Here is a 16781-nt window from a genome sequence, read left to right on the forward strand (position 1 = left end):
GGGAAGACCCCATCTTGATTGTGTTAAGAAGCTACAAGCTTACAGTCAGATAATCTTTGAAATGAGGGGCACCCGACTTCCTTTTCATATAATACTTTAGCACTGAAAAGGCCTGGAGATAGGGGCAGTTAAATTCTCTACATTCGTCAAAAATTAAGTGTACGTGTCCGAGGGTTTTTTTTGTAAAAGGCGCTTAGGTGCTCAAAACTGGGTCTGCTGCGATTTAAATCCGCCACCCTGTTTAATAAATGATTTGTTTCTTCCACTGTATTGCTGAGTGAAACCAAAAACATCTAAAAATTAAATAAAATGTTTCAATTTTCTTTAATTTATCCGACCACCTCTGCTTATTAGATTTGGAATTCCAGACTTGACGCTTCTCCATTCTGGAAGGCGCAGCCGCTTGAACGCCTGGCCGACGTCGGCGTCGAGACACCACGTCGGGAACCGGGGCAGTATGGCCGACTTTTCTGCACTTATCGGACGTCATCAGTCGGCCTGGATGACGTCATATGTCGCGAAAAAACATCCACTGGTGAAATGATTCGATTCGGGAATTACTTTCTAGTGACACTTAGTGATAGTGGACTAGATTAAGTAGTTCAGGATTTTCTCCATCAGGGAGAAGCGCCACACATCAAGCTGGATTCGAGAATGTCATTGCTGAGTGTTACAGGTTCGTTTCGGATAGAATATTAATAAGTTTTTAGCCTAGAATGTCATAAATATCCCGGTTTTAACTGGCTTGGTATATCTGCATAAATTACCCAATTAATTTGACGAAATTTCACAAACGGGTAATGTTGTGATCAGAACTCAATTCATCAGGAGAAATTTTTAGGGTTATGCAACGCGAGGCGCTAAACGTGCTTGGGGTAAATCAGGAAAACCAGAGCGGTAGCTGAGTTATTTTCTAATTATTTAATGTCGCACGTCCAAAAAAAAATTGAATATTGCAAAACGTGTTGCCATAATCCATAGATGTATGACACTCGTTTGGTTATTATTTTATTCAATTCTCCAAAAACGAGTTATAATTTTTGCGCTATATTTATAATATACAGGTTGTTCGTTCTTATGAGGTGTCCTAAAAAATTAAAAGCTCAACTTGTATTTTCTTTCAGTGATTTTTACTCTGTATATTTTGATCATACATTAGATAGCGCATCTTGTACCGAGTTCAACCATGTAATTAATGTACCAATGGATCTATTCGGTTACCATTTCGTTCGCCGGCTTTATCTCGCTTATATTTTTCTTGTTGGAATTTTAATAAAATAAAACTAATCATTGATCTCACACTTATATGGAAAAACTTTGCCAAAGTGTTATTTTAGCGTTTGAGAAATACCGGCCATGCCCGTCCTCAACGCTGCAAAGTCTGTGAGGAAACGATGCTGAATTTACATATGGGAGAATGGTAGACGGTTTAAAAATGTAATTTAATCTGTCAAAATAATAATTTGCTTGGTGTTTTGATCTATTGTTGTCATAAGGCAATCTTAGTTCCTCCAATAGCCATTTGTTTTTCAAAAACTGTTACTCACAAACCAATGTGGGAAGTTCGGGTCTTCAAAATACCTAGCTTACTTCAATCATAAATTTCTTTCACTAAGAAACGTGGAAATGACGCAAAAAAAATTAGAAGGAAATGTATGGAAAATCTCCCAGAAACCCTACATGGACTAGTATTTATGCAAATAACTCGAAAACAAAGACAGATACGAAAACATTGCAAGAGATCAGAAAATTTTTAAAGTTAACAGCAAATTTACCAATTTGTTCGCTCGAAGTCACTGGCGCACCACAAAAAAGTTGGGGGGGTAAAAGAGGGTGTGCCTCTAGAAAAAAGAACACCTTTTAGATTTTTACAGCCCGCCGCTTTACTTGCGGATAAAAGGTCTAAACATTAGCCCACCTGAAAAATTTTAGCAAAATGTACCATTAACTGTAGGAGATAAAGAGAAAATACCAACATTTTTTCGAAACTTTAACACCCAGTATCTCGTTAACTATGGGTCTGAGAAAAAAAACTTAAACTGCTTTTGAGGTCCTCTACACGCCCCTGCTCTAAAGGTTGTAAAAAATATAAGGTTGTGATCCACCCTGTATATTGTCTTATCTCGCCTTATTCAAATATTTAATTATTTAGTTTCCAGGCTAACGGCAAATATATGAATGACTAAATGAATGAAATTTATTTTAATAACAAAGCATTGTAATAATTCGAGCTTGATTTGCTTGAGGATGCTCCAAAAACAAGTTAATAAAAAAAATATCTGAAAATTGCAAAAAGGGTCTTTACAAATCAGAGATGTATGACACCCGTTTTGTTATAAAATTATTGCATATTTTTGATGCCAGATATTAGATGAATTACCCTATATTTATGACAGTGGAATGTAATATTTATGGCGAATCTATCCTAACATAATATACCCCATGAACAAATAATATATTTAATTTATTTTGTGCACGTTAATGTTGAAATGTACACTGAATGCTTTAGTTTTCCAAATTATATTAGCTGTGCGGTGAGCGTACATTATCGAGACTGTCTTAGTAGATTATTTAAACAGATGTTTTTTAAAATGATTTCTGAATTCATCAGTCATAGACCCTTTAATAACATATTATTTAGGTTATTCGCATCCATCTAAAACAGTGTCTTCATTGATGTTTAGCTTAAATATATGCAGAGAGGTCTATCTTTTCGTGTCTTTATCGCTCAGGAAAACAAATACAGTACAGCATTAGAACACAGGCTGCTTTGAAATGAATTGACGCAATGTTTTAGAGGGTTATTGTAGGATCATTTACAGAGCCCCAGGAAACTTTTGCATTTCGTTCTCAAATAATTTAAAGCCTGAACAAAAACTTAACATTTCTAATGTAGGTCGTAACCGACGAAGTATTTCGCAATCGGAATTTGCTGAATCGTACAAAAAGATGGACTTAACAGGCAAGCGTATCTGTTATAAGTACGCACGCACATGTTTCCTTTTAATGAATTACATATCTGTTCATTTCAGCTATAAGGGAGTTTATGGAAAGTGATATTTATTTTTGAGACTGAACAAGCTTTTGAGATAAAAATTACAATTAAAAAACGTGAGCGTTTTAGATAATTTATGTCGAAAATTTGACATTTTTTGGAACTATCTTTATTAAAATTATATCTGAAGCACGATCTCCTAGTCAATTAATCTGTTCTGTTCAGTTGCAACTATTTGTCATTTGTACATTATCGAGAACAGGGTTTCTCACTGTATCTGTTATTCATTATAATAAAATGCAGATATAAACTTTGAAAATCGATACAGATAGATACAGACACAAAAATTCATACATAAAATGTATTAAGAGTCTTTGTAAAACTGATATTGAGAGTAACGCACCAGTCCAGTTTTTTCATGAGTTTCCCTTTTAAATTTTTAAAAGATATATTTTAGAAGTACAGGTTTAGCAGCACTTGTAATTTTCGAAATACTTAATTGTAATTATATTTTTCGAGTTGCTGCTATCCAGCAGGCCAAATTCGTAGGACCTCTGTATATATAAACTGCACTCGTCTCAAAAAATGCACAAAGTGCCCCAGTGTGTAAAATCTAAACGTTCTCTGAAAAAACGATGCGGCTGGGAAAATTTAACTTCCGGCAACGTTTACTTTATTTATGGAAAGGAATTGTAAACGACACCTTAATCAGACCTTTAGGACTGCCGTCGATTCTCCTATTCTACCTTTTCTAGGACTTCTTGAACAATTGTTGGTTTGAATTAATCAAATGGAAAAACCATAATAAAATCGTCTACATTTTATCATCTTACATCTCTCATTAATGTGAACACACTTTAGAAAAATGATAAAACATTATTAGTTACAGCTGAACCAAATAATTCATTTTTGGGAATGGGGCAATTTAAAACAAAGTTGATTCAACACTTTAGGATTTATGTCCTATGTTCTATGTTCTAATAAGTAACACAATATTGCTAATGACTGCAGCAAACCATTTAAAATAAATTATTTGCCGCAATAGAATTACGTAACGCAAGTTTTAAAGTATAATGGGAAATAATAAATTTTTACTTATGTGTACGATGATTGACGAGAACTAATGGATTTTTCAATAAATATTATATCAGGTATATCATGCTCCGATCAAAACTGAATATACGTATTCGTAATTACCATTCTAATTATCAACTAAATGCTTCTATAAGCCGAAAATAGATGACACGATTTATGAAGTATGGCTTCATTGAAATTAGTTTAGTGGCTTGGGATTAAACGGTTTTAGCTTTAAATAGGAAATATGAAATTTACATTTTATTATATATTATGGTCATACTATACAGGATATGATTCACATCTGAGACCTAAAGTCTGAAACTTCAAAAAAATATCAATAAAAATTTATGCAAATAACTATTCAATTCAACATTATTTAAAACTAATGATTCTCATTAATTCATTTAGTTTTATGTGATAAATCTGTAGTGCCAGTTGATCACTGGAATGGTGAAAAGTTTGCCACAATTTGTCGACGGAGTTTAGTCGGTTCTTTAGGAAAAATAGAAAACATATTTCGCAAACGAATAAAATTGAAATATTAGTCAAAAACTTCGTCTCAGACAGTGTACAGCAACCGTATAGCTTATGTACTGGAATGAAATATAAACATCATTGAGCTGATGCAAATAGATGCTGCTTACTTAGTGAATCTAGAAAATACGAATTTAAAGTGGCATCTAGACGAACCGAACCTTAAAGGTGGGTTTACACACTCAATGAAAAGTTTCCGTTTACATGGCCAGTTTGATTTACGCAAATAGTGAGGAACCCTGAATTTTGAAGCTGATGATAAAGATGGAAAATTTGGGCCACAAATGAATTTTTATGAATACTGCAGTATGTGTTATAACATAGTAGGTACATTGCGGTTGCAAAATTTGATATTTATTAGTTTTATTTATAAATCCTTGATTGGGAATGAAAAATATGTATGAATATTGAAAAATTTAACTACAAAATAACATAAGTATCAGTTTGCCATAAAAATTGCAGATGTTAATAGATTTTTCCAGAAAACTCATAAAACGAAGACGCTTTTCTGCTTATATTTCAGTTCAACAGATTAAAATATAGAACCAACATTCTTTGCGCACAAGAAATTTCCTTATTTAATCTATAATATCCTTACTTCTTTAATACTTTTCTTTATTTTACATGTGGTAAAATATACGCTCGGCACATTTCATTGAAATTAGTTGCCCCAGCGTTGAGATATTAGGTTTTTCAAAAAAGACATTTTTTTTCACACTGCGGGCTGCTTACTCAATGGCTTCTGATGGATTATCCCTAATCCCTAATCTGGATCGACAAATTACAGTTTATATTTGCGCAAACTCTTTACTTTAGAAACACTCGTGTGCGTCCTTCCAGAAAACACATTTTTGTGATAGCACTAAATCGAAATTGCAAACAATCTAAGTTAAATATTAAAGTTGAATAAATGTACTGTTTATTAGTATTACTAAAGTATTAGTGCAAATGTTGCTTATACATTGGACATATATAAAATTCTGTGTTGATGACAAGTTCATTATGAAAACGCTTTGCATATTAAACGAATAATTAACCAAAATATTCCTCTTTTTTGGGTTTAAATCCAGGCGTGACATTCACGCAAACAAACCCTCAAAAATGTTTATGGCCACTTTTCACCTATATTGCTGGCTTTTTATTAACCTAGTGAACATTTAGCATGACTAAATTTATGCACAAATGGAAATATATCGCTATAAATAAAAACGTGAAGTGTATTATCAGATTACCTTGAGTGGAACTCGCAGAGTGTAAATAAAGACCTGGAAAAGTGTTTTCCACAAATGCGCAAATCTATTCGCATGAAGTCGTCTTTTTTTATTTATACAACGATAGACTTGTGTAAAGAGAATTGAATCAAGTGCAAATATTTTCTAACTGCGCTGTAAGTGATATGATGACACATACGGATTAATGCAAGTTTAATTCTATTGCAGATGAGGAAGTGTACGTTTGAAATTTCAAATAGTGAAACACATTTCACTAAACAAATAATTCAGCAGAGGCTGACCCACTTTTAACCAGAATATGCAAATATTCATTGAGGCTTGTGTTTGTTGCTTGTCGCTTGAAGTGTCGCATAATAAAACTGAGCATAACGCATAATTTGTTAGCATCATGGGAAAATAATATTTTAATGAAGAGCCTAAAATCAATATGCTTATCTGCCTCAGGCGTATTTCCTGCCACAAGCTCTGCTGCGTGATAATGGTTTCAATGGCAAAACATATTATTGTTCCCATCATTATTTTGCATGCTTTTATAAACCCGTCGTTCGCTAATTAAATAAGCAGTCTCATAATTTAATAATCGTATAAAAACATGCGGATTTTTCGCGCTTTTAAATCTCACCTGGGTATTGTCCAAATTCATTTTTTCTGTCATTTATTAGGGCTTTTTGCCTTTTTGGCAAATTTGCAATAATAATCGGAAAACTGTCAGAAAGTAATGAAATAAGTATAACTTCGATTGTGCTTCCTGTCGATTTGGGTAAATAAAAATATTCTTTTAGAAAAAGAAGGGAAACGCTGTTTTAGACCAGCTTAAATGTTCAGTAAAAACGTCTTCTTAAGGTAGAATTACTTGGAGGGCTCGGGAAAAAATACGAAATAATAATTGACTTCATGTATCGCACATATCAGCTCTTCAAGGTGCAAGTCTTGAGTTCCTGTAAATATTGCTCATTTCGCGCCTTATTTGTAATTTTCGTCCTCATAAGCGTAAAATACATAACAATGTCGAATATACATAAAAGGTTTAGTCAGGATTTAAATAGGTTAGTTTCAAGCCTACTACGCATTTTTGATTCTAGTGTACATTTCGTGAAAGATGCTTCAAACTAATACTTGTTATTATTGACAAAAGTTCTCTTGCTGTAACTATAAGTTGAAGTCAAAAACCATCTTTGCTGCTTTGAATTTTCATCAAAAATTTGTAAAAGAGTACTTTTTTGACATAAACAAATGTTTATAATTTGAGGTAAAGATGATTATTTTGCTTTTCAAATGGTTAAGTATTTGAATCAGCTACCAATCAAACATGGGACCATTTCAAAATAATAATTAACGGCAAAGTTGATTTTCAACTGTTAATATGTTTTTGGAAGCAATTTTTTCAATATTTTTTGTGCTTTTCAAGTGAGCCTTATAACCAATTAAAATGACTGACGCCTATTTTGAATCATCCTGTACTCGAAATGTGTATGTAATGCCCTTAGCATTTGCCATACCCTTTAAAGAGATCCTGGTTTCTATGCCTTCAAAGAATAAATTAAAATTAGCCAACAACCGCTAACTAACCAACACATTTTGATCAAACAATCCAAAAACGATGTCTTCAAAAGGCGTAGAACTTCTCTCCAGGCAAAAAGCTTAACTAAGTAAAAACATTTTAAGCACTCGCGGGACTGACTTCCAGCTCATAAGCTCGTCTGAAAATAACACTCCCAAAACCTAGATATAAATGTTTTTAGCCCATGTAATAAACATCGGCGCGGACCAAGTTGCTGTCGCCGTTTATAAACCGATATGATTAAACCGTTCCTGGGGGTGCCTGAGATTATCAAATCTCGAAATCTGTTTCTACTTACCCAAGAAACGTTCGACTGCTCTGATAATGCTGAAAGTTTTGTTGTCCTGGAAAATTATATTGCTTGTTTACCACATTTACCGATGGCTCTAAATCGACCCCCAAACGGATGGCTTTAAATCTAAGTGAGCCTCGTATCGCAACAAACAATTTTGAATTAAACCATTTTTTATGCCGCGGGCCTTAAATGATGAATGATCTATTTAATCCGACTTGGGAATTGGGGCTTTATATAATCGGGAAAACAATGGATCAAGCCGTCGTTCGTTAGTATACCTGGACGTATGTGTGGTTTGATAACTGGATTTAAAATCGTTTCAAATTAATTTTAATGACATGCGAATAAATTCGTTATAAATCAATTTAGCCGAACCGCTTGATAATGTGTTTCCATTTGCTTTTCCAGCATATGCATCTTTCTTCTTCGCAATTATTTTAAATAAAACCAGAATTCCCACACATTCAATATCGCCTGCGAATTTCAATTCAGCTGGCTTAATCAATGCTCGTTGTTCATTTTGCAAAATGGATTAGGACCGAGATTGGAGTCTGATTTAATTGGGGTAAAGGCTGCAAAGCACACGCCCGGTAAATTCTGTTTAATAACCGATAACTCACTCAGAAGTGCCATAGTTTTTAACATGAAGTATTTTACAGTAATTGGACTAATTCAATTTCTAAAGCAGGATAATTAATTATATTTTTGTCATTATTCTACAATATAAATTGTTATTTCTACAATATAAACATAATTTTTTCATAGCGTTCTATAAAAGTGACAGAATCTATATATATATAAAATTCTCGTGTCACAGTTTTAGTTACCATACTCCTCCGAAACGGCTTGACCAATTTTGATGAAATTTTGTATGTATATTCAGTAGGTCTGAGAATAGGTTGTTATCTATTTTTTATACCCCTAAGTGATATGGGTGCTGCCGTAAACCCCTATCTTTTAATAGCTATATTAGTAATTCAATGAATTTAAAATAAAATAAATAAAAAATCTCAAGTGGGCAAACCGTCCACTCGAGAAGAAAAAAAACCCTAGGAATAATTTATATGGCAATACAACGTTTGCTGGGTCAGCTAGTTATTCTATATATTTCCGAAATACTATAATAAGAAAGTTTTCGTTGCACTCAAAGCTCAACAAGACTGATCTGAATGTAGACGTAATGCCCCAAGAAGTTCTCAAAAAATCTTGCTACACTGTTTTCTTGTTTTCAATTATTCAGTTTTGTAGAAATTGACCTTCATCTTGGCGCTAATTTTCCTCAAATTTCAATTTCTTATTTTTCCTTTTTAATCGAATTTTTCTTACTTTTTAAATAATTTTCTTTCAAATGCTTTTCAGTCAAAAGTATCATCAACTTTCAACAATAGGTAACTTACATCAGGAATTAGAAACAATCTTTAAGTATTTCTTTCATCAAAATGAAACATAAAAAACTCAAATCAAGTCTATCACAAAACCAAAACCGGAATAATTTCTTAATTAAATGATAAAAACCAAAACCCTCGTGCATTTTTTGGTGGTTGGTTTGAAAACCGAAACGTCTCATGAAGAAATATTCTACTAAAAAGTTACGTTTTCGGTTACTTTTGGTGAAAACTTTCGGCGGCATTAAAATTGTTGGGAATCAATTGTTAAATACAATATTTAAATTTTGCACTAAGCTCAAAAATGCTGGCTTCTTACTTGGTTGGGGGGACACTTCAAAGGGATGTTGCAATAAAAAATCACTATTCAAGGAACAATTAATCTTTACCAACTTAAACACTATTCCTTCACGAAATTATGGATGTTCGTGGAACAAGTTGTTATTATAAATACGAGTAGCAACTTAAGTTCAATAAATAATTTGGTTGCATAATTTTTTGCTATCGTCAAATGCAAAATTATTTACGCATGTAAGTTCTCTGCGGTTTTACGTCTCACTACTATTGCCGGTTTATTAAAAATTCAACATGCATTAACCGAATTAAAGAAAAAGTTTTTATTCCAGCTGTCAAGGCGTTATAGTTTTTCAACGGAACATTGGAGTGAAAAAATATCTCATTTTGATTTATTTAGTACCATTCTTCAGATAGAAACTGTTTTCAGATACCTTTTTTACGGTGCAACTTAAGGCACAGACAAAAGTTTACTTCATTATCTACGTCTCTTCATCTTTTACGAGCCATTAAATTGAATGTTCAACAGTTTATTGCCAGATGTGCTGAACCCTGAAGATCCATTCTTGTTGCCATATTAAATACGACCTGACATAATTTTGCGATTGTTGGCATTTCCACAAAAAGCTCACCGTGACTGCGTGCAAACACACTGAATGAACGTAAGCGGTTGCAAAAAACACGCAAAACTGCTGAATGTATTAGCCACAATAGGAATCGAATTGTTACGTTTTCATCAAATACATGCATTAAGAACACTTTTGTATGTTTTAGAAAAGCGAAAACATTGCCATATTGACTGCCACTAATTGAAATTTTTCAGAAAATGGCTGGTATTTCTCTATGAGGTCAAATTCGCATTTTTTTTCACAAAAAGCCTGGTTGATGTACAATAAATAAATTTGAATAAACCGCCTTAATACCATGATGTAGTAACAATATTCGCATGTTAAAAATCACATTATCGCCCTTAAAACACATTTTTTATACGTCAGTTGAACCTAAATTTGATTGCAATTTAACTTCGAATATTTAAGCACATTTTTGAAAAGCTTAAATCGCGCTACAATCAAAAGATCCATTAAGTACACGATGACTGAGAGCGATATGTCAAAGGATTTCGATCAATCATCAAAAATAAAGTTTTAACAATAAAAAGAACCAATTGAGTTGCGGCAAGTTACGCTTTTTTTGAGTTTGAGTAAGACTGTAAATATAAAAATTTGTTGTAGTATTGTTACTGTAGACAAAAATAAATACATTTAAATAGCAGCAATTTCCTGCTGCTATGCTGCATATTTGAGAGCACTTTTTAGTGACAAACAACTTTTCATAGTGTATTGAGTAAAGGCACTTTACTCTTCAGCAAAATTCATATTTTTAAATGTCTACACGATTGAACACATTTAATATCTGTTGATTGTATTTTAGAGTTTAGAACATGCAGAACGTTTTATAAACCATAACTTTTTTCGTAAAATTAATAAGAAAATAGTTTCTCATATTAAGTTAAAAATATAAAATACTTTTAAATGTATACACAGACCATTAGATAAATAATTGGTTAGTGAATTTCACTCGTTTCTAATTTTAATGAAACTTGTAGGATAAGAACCTTTTCTTTGCGCTATATTTCTTTAACCAAAGTTGAAAAATATACGCAATTTCAGCAGTGGGTTGCACACAACCCAGATCGAAGTCGAAGTAAATGTTGTCACCATTGTCCAGCCATATTTTAACAACTTTTATAGCAAATAACTACTTTCTACCTTTAAGAAAAGTTTCTTTGCCTATAAACCAACTGTAAACTAATATATTGTTTTACCGCAGTAATCATTTTTACTTTCTTCTTTTCACATTTTCATTCAGTTTCATTATCCTTTGTTGACACAAATTTTCTCTTGTTGTTATGGCTTGTCTGGAAATTCTGTGCTCCATGATGATTTTATCGATGGCAAGCTAAGTTCAAGGGATTCGTGATTTGTTTATTCGTTTAATGTGCTGAGTGCAAAAGTTTAATGTTTCTAATCCGACTAACAATACGTTTCTAGTAATCTGTTGAAAAATGTTCAAGAGAATGTTCGGAACTACACGCGTTTTTTCTCAAATATGTTTTTGTCCATTTTATTGCTCCTTCGTTATTGATATTTAACAATGAGAGCCCAAGTTGAGGTGTTATGAAGCAAATAGTGTGAAGTTAAGATGCGTCTGCCACGTAACTGCACATAAGTGTACATATAATATCCCAAGCTCGTTATTCTTTACAGAGTTAAGTCTTTTCAAACTTATTCTTTACAGACATGTGGGCCCTTATTGGCGTCAATCTAATCGTTGCCTATAAATAACTTTGAAGTTAACGTGGGCATCAGCTATAAGCCTTCTATTTCTAACAAGACTGATATTGATCGATTTTCAAAATAATTGCGAAATTTAATTTTGAAGCTAATACTCATTTAAATAGCAAATATACATTAAGAATTTTTATGTGTGTTTTAATGTTTAAGAAAATTTTTCAGTTACTGCGTACTTACTTTAGGTAAGTAAGTCAAAAGTTCATATAGTTCAGCCGAAATAAATTAAACGTAAATGCAATGAAAGTAAAATATAATATAAAAGACAAAGGACAAACAACAGTTAGAAAAACAACTGCTATAAAAAAAATTTTGGCAAGACAGAAAGACGCAATCATAAATATCAGTTGTGACTCAAAATCCCAACTGCTCCTCGCGAACCACCAACCAAACTCCCAACCATCAGTACAGGCGGACAAATAACGAAACCAACCGACAATCAGAAATAACGAGGAATAAACCGTAAATAAAAATTCGACAAGCCCGTACAATACATCAGAAGCGAAGGAACTAAAAGAGCAAAATTATTGTTCAAATGCTATTGATAAACCTAAATGCCATGAACAGATAGTACTAAGACAACAACGAAAATACTACTAATACCTACTAACATCAAATTGAAAAAACAACCTGCACAATTGGATTTTCCTGAGCTCTTTCTGTTTTACAGAGCTGACCAGGCAAACACGTTTTCGCTTCTCAACCGCTATTTTTTAGGAACATTTTCAATTATGAATGATATTTTTTTACCATTGGTCTCAATGGAACCTGATCCTTTATTTGGGATAGAGTATACATTTCCATTAAAATCATTGCAACTTATTCGGGTTGATAACCCGAATTCGTAGAACGACTACACATCTTCACTACTACTACTACTACTAGAAAATTTTGAAGTTAGTTTCTCCTTTGAATGTTCTATTGGAAGTGCTACCAAAAGGTCACTATAAGTCCATTGAGCTCTTGGTGTTCGGTTGCAAATAGTACTGACTTTCAAAGGTTGAAGATATCCACGTTGTTGTGACGAAATATATACTGATTCTTCTGGCCAAGGCAGCTTGATCAAATGTCCTTCTAGTCTGAAACCTCCCTCTTCCTATCCTCCTTTTGAAACACGCACGTTTCAAATAATGTTTTTTTTATTTTGATCAATAGATGTAATACTACGAGAGTTTGAAAATAAGTCATATTTTACTTTCTATTGAAAATGTCTTCTACACTTTTAGCTTTAATGCCATCTAACATCTACAGGCAATTGGGTAGTGTTATAAGAAAAAATAATTTCCGCCACGCTTCAGTCAGCCCGCTCGTGGAGATCCTGTTCTGCATTTAAAGCGTGCACGGGCCCGTTCCTTCCATCAAATTCTACTTTTCCAGCAATGAGAACAAAATTGCAATAATTCATTCAGTCATTTCCAGTCTACATTTTTGCAACGAAACATCCTCCGACGGTATAGTTGAAGTCATGTATATATCAAATGCAATAATCAAATTCTATAGAAAAAACTGGTTTATGTACTTTTATTGATAAAATTTGCCAAATTCTGAATAGTTTTTGAATTTCGGAAATAACTAAGGAAATATTACATTCCAAATTCATCTAACCGTTGGCCTCGTTGTTACGTATCATATATTAAAGTTTGCTAAAAACGTACTTTTTTCAGTGCACATGTTATGAATTTTTTGGCAGAAATTGTAATATGTAACAATATACTTCCGGAAACTTTTTCTACAAGCAGAAAATTCCTCAAGAATGCATCGTTTATTCTTCCAGATAATACACAACGTCATATAAGTTCCTAGAAATGCTTCCTATTTGAGTCAAAGCAAAATTCAAACCGACTTTTTGGTTTGTTTATTTACCACCTTAAATAATTGAAGGGCGAAGGATCGAGAAAATATTAGACAATTCGTGCCTCTTTACGGCCACTAAGTTTTATGAAGTTGTTAAAGTTGCCGACATTTCACTTTATAGTCCATTGCAAACTGAGAGAACGTTACTTTTGAACCTGTTAGAATACATTCCAAAATAGAAAAGTAGAGTATTCATTGTGATTAAAGTCTAACTAGTAGAAATAAGTGGGTTTTGTTCTGCCAAACAAATCAGGCTTTATGTTGCAGCAGCGGAAGATTATAAAACTTTGCAGTAGACTTTTCATGAGTGCATTTATTTGCTCTTAGAGTACGCGAGCAAGTTGAAAAAGCCACATTGAAATACGCCAATTTCTCGAAGATCCTCATTTTGTTTGAAGTACTCACTCAATTTGAAATACGATCTTCTTTTTCAGTTTTCAACTGAGTTTACTTTGATATATTCATACGGATACTTATAGAGACAGTGCTTTGAGTATGTAAAAATGTCAACAAAAGCAGAAAGTATGCTCGCTTTTCTTTATAAAGCGCAGTGTGAACTCCACTATTCGATTATTAGCTTAAAAACTACATTTATTGACGATCCGTAGAAGTATTCCAATTGTGTCTTGTACTTTATAGTTTAGGTTTCAATCAGCATCAAATCAAATCAAGTTGATGGTTGTCAATAATTATATTACTGTTTAGGTAATTAATTCAACTACGATATTATCGAACAATTGCCTTTCGCTTCACAGTGATAAAGAATATGTTGGTATAGAGAAAGACTTTCATACCAAATTCAACGTCAAGGATTGGATCCGAATTTAATTTATTTATATATAATAAAAAAGTATTTGCGACAGAACTGTGTTTAGAAGAAAAAACCTTCTAAATTTTAAAATAATATTATCTTTGTAAACATTCAATATGCTGACTTATACCTCTACTATAACACCGATATTTGCAAAGCTGTCAAAAATCAGAATTTTATACAATTCAGATGAAACTTTGAGCGTCTTTATTGGCGAATGTCTGTAATAGATTGTAAAAATTTCAAGTGTCTACTTGCCTTCGTTTAGGCGAAAATACATTTTTTAATCAGAGAGCGCAGTTGGTCAAGGATGTACATTAAAAGACCGATATTTACTAAGCTGGACAAATCCAGAAATTTCTGAAATTTTGGTGAAACTCTGAGCATCTTTAGACTCAGATGCCTTCAACAGATTGGGAAATTTGCAAATTTCTATGACTTTTCGTTTGGAAGGCATGTATTTTTTTGTCCAGAGCGCAGTTGTTTAATAACGTCCATTATGAGACCGATATTTACTAAGCTGTGAAAACTCACAATTTTATGCGATTCTAATGAGCCTTTCAGCACCGTTGGAGTCAACTGTGTTCAACAGATGGTGGAATTTGCAAATTTCTTCTTGCTTTCGTTTGGAAGACATTGTTTTGTGAAGTAGAAAGCGCAGTTCGTTAAGAACGTTCATTATAAGACCGATATTTACGAAGCTGGCAATATCAGAATTTTATGAGATATTGATAAAACTTTTAGCATCGAATGTCTTTCTTAGAATCGAAATTTTCAAATTTGTTGGTGCTTTGGTTTGCAAGAAAATTTTTTTTTAAAAAGAGAGCGTAATTGATGAAGAACATCTATTATAAGATCGATATTTACTAAGCCGGAGATAATCTGAATGCCCGATTTTCATGAAACTTTCAGCATCTTGTGGATCAACTGTCTTTAAGGAATACTCAATTTCACATTTCCACTTGCGGCATATAAGATGATTTAAAATGGGCGTCAAAAAGCGCCCATGTCTTACTTGGTTATAGTTTTAAAAATTACTTTTATTTCTGGAAGGTATTAGCTCTTGAAGATTCACTATTGTCTTGCCTGAAGTTTATTGTTTAAATTGTGCTCTTGAATACTTAAATGCTTGCCCATCAATCAAATCAAATAAATAATGAATAGTGAAAATTGATGAAAAACGATATGATTTCTCAAGCAAGCTGTCTCGGGTTTGCAAGGAACCATGAGCCATTATCGAAAATCATTTAAGGGCTCTCGTCAGGTGTTCCTTTCTTACCGAAATTTGGAAGAAAACCGTGTCAAGTTTAGAAGGTTCTATTTAAGGGATACGATTATATCTACCGTTTCATATCATGCCTTTTCAACAAAGAAAATTAATGTTCTAAAACATAAAAGAGAAAATACGCAAACGAATTCGATTGTGGCTGTTATGAGGGTACGAATTATTAAGTCCTAACATGAGAAATAAAGGAAAGTTAACTAGTTCGATTGTGCCTATTATTAGAGTACGAATTGACAAGTATATATCTCGGGAAATGAATTTAAATGAATTGGTGAATTAGAATGACATATTTATATTTCTAGTATTTAATTAGTAAAATGTTTCTTTCATATTTGTCTTTCGTTGCACCTGTTACCTTTCTTGATGTAAGCATAGAGCAACAGTTCTCTGGGCGAGGAAAACGTAATTTACTGTTAAATATCTGTTTAAAGTGCTTGGAAATTTGTACGTTTCTAGTGAGAGTTATTCTTTATGTACCTCACGCAACACCTGAGAACTGACGCAGTGGCTCGGTGCGATCATGGTTAAATTTGGAGTTTTTATTGACAGACAAACTACATAGATTCATTCATTCATTTTTTTATATATAGATAATCAAAAACTGCCAGATTTTGCAGATAAACCATGATCATAAAAACACAGCAAATCCGTCTTTTCACTTTAGGGAAATAACTGTAGTCTAAACTGTCTAACTAAAGTCTTGTTGGTACTACTAAAAGCTGGTTCTAAAAGCGTTCGCGGATTACAGTTATATTATTAAGCTTTGCCGATATATATATATATATTTATAAACCGTAACCTTCGAGCAAAATCCTGGGAAGAACGTATCGACACAATCTAAGGAAAAAGTACGGATTTCCTGCTTTGAATTCAGAGAATGTCTTTGTGTAACACACAGCACTTTATTGGAAACATTCCATCTTTTCCAAACATGCCATTATATTTTCATACCATTCAAAGTTTACTTTGCATAATCGAAAACGTATCGACCAAATAATCTCAGGGTTTCTGGGCTTAAATACGATATTGCCATTGAACGGTTAAAATAAAATACATATAAAATATTGCCTGATCTTAAGTGGAAATGTGAGTTCTCTAAGACTTCAC

The 16781-nt window shown here is 33.0% G+C and overlaps 1 protein-coding gene across 1 annotated transcript in view; it reads left to right on the top strand.

The window, feature by feature from the left end:
* The first annotated feature begins 421 nt into the window (after positions 1-421).
* The window catches only part of LOC125505130 (phorbol ester/diacylglycerol-binding protein unc-13-like), a 36439-nt gene continuing 20079 nt past the window's right edge, over positions 422-16781 (top strand). Inside the window, exon 1 of the mRNA XM_048668286.1 lies at positions 422-676. Coding sequence (XP_048524243.1) covers positions 655-676 — 22 coding nt within the window. The 5' untranslated portion in view covers positions 422-654. The remainder of the gene's footprint in view (positions 677-16781) is intronic.

The sequence above is a fragment of the Dendroctonus ponderosae genome, unplaced genomic scaffold, assembly GCF_020466585.1.
Source record: "Dendroctonus ponderosae isolate FM_Combo_2020 unplaced genomic scaffold, Dpon_F_20191213v2 Dpon_F_20191213_7, whole genome shotgun sequence".
In the NCBI taxonomy this organism is placed as follows: domain Eukaryota; kingdom Metazoa; phylum Arthropoda; class Insecta; order Coleoptera; family Curculionidae; genus Dendroctonus; species Dendroctonus ponderosae.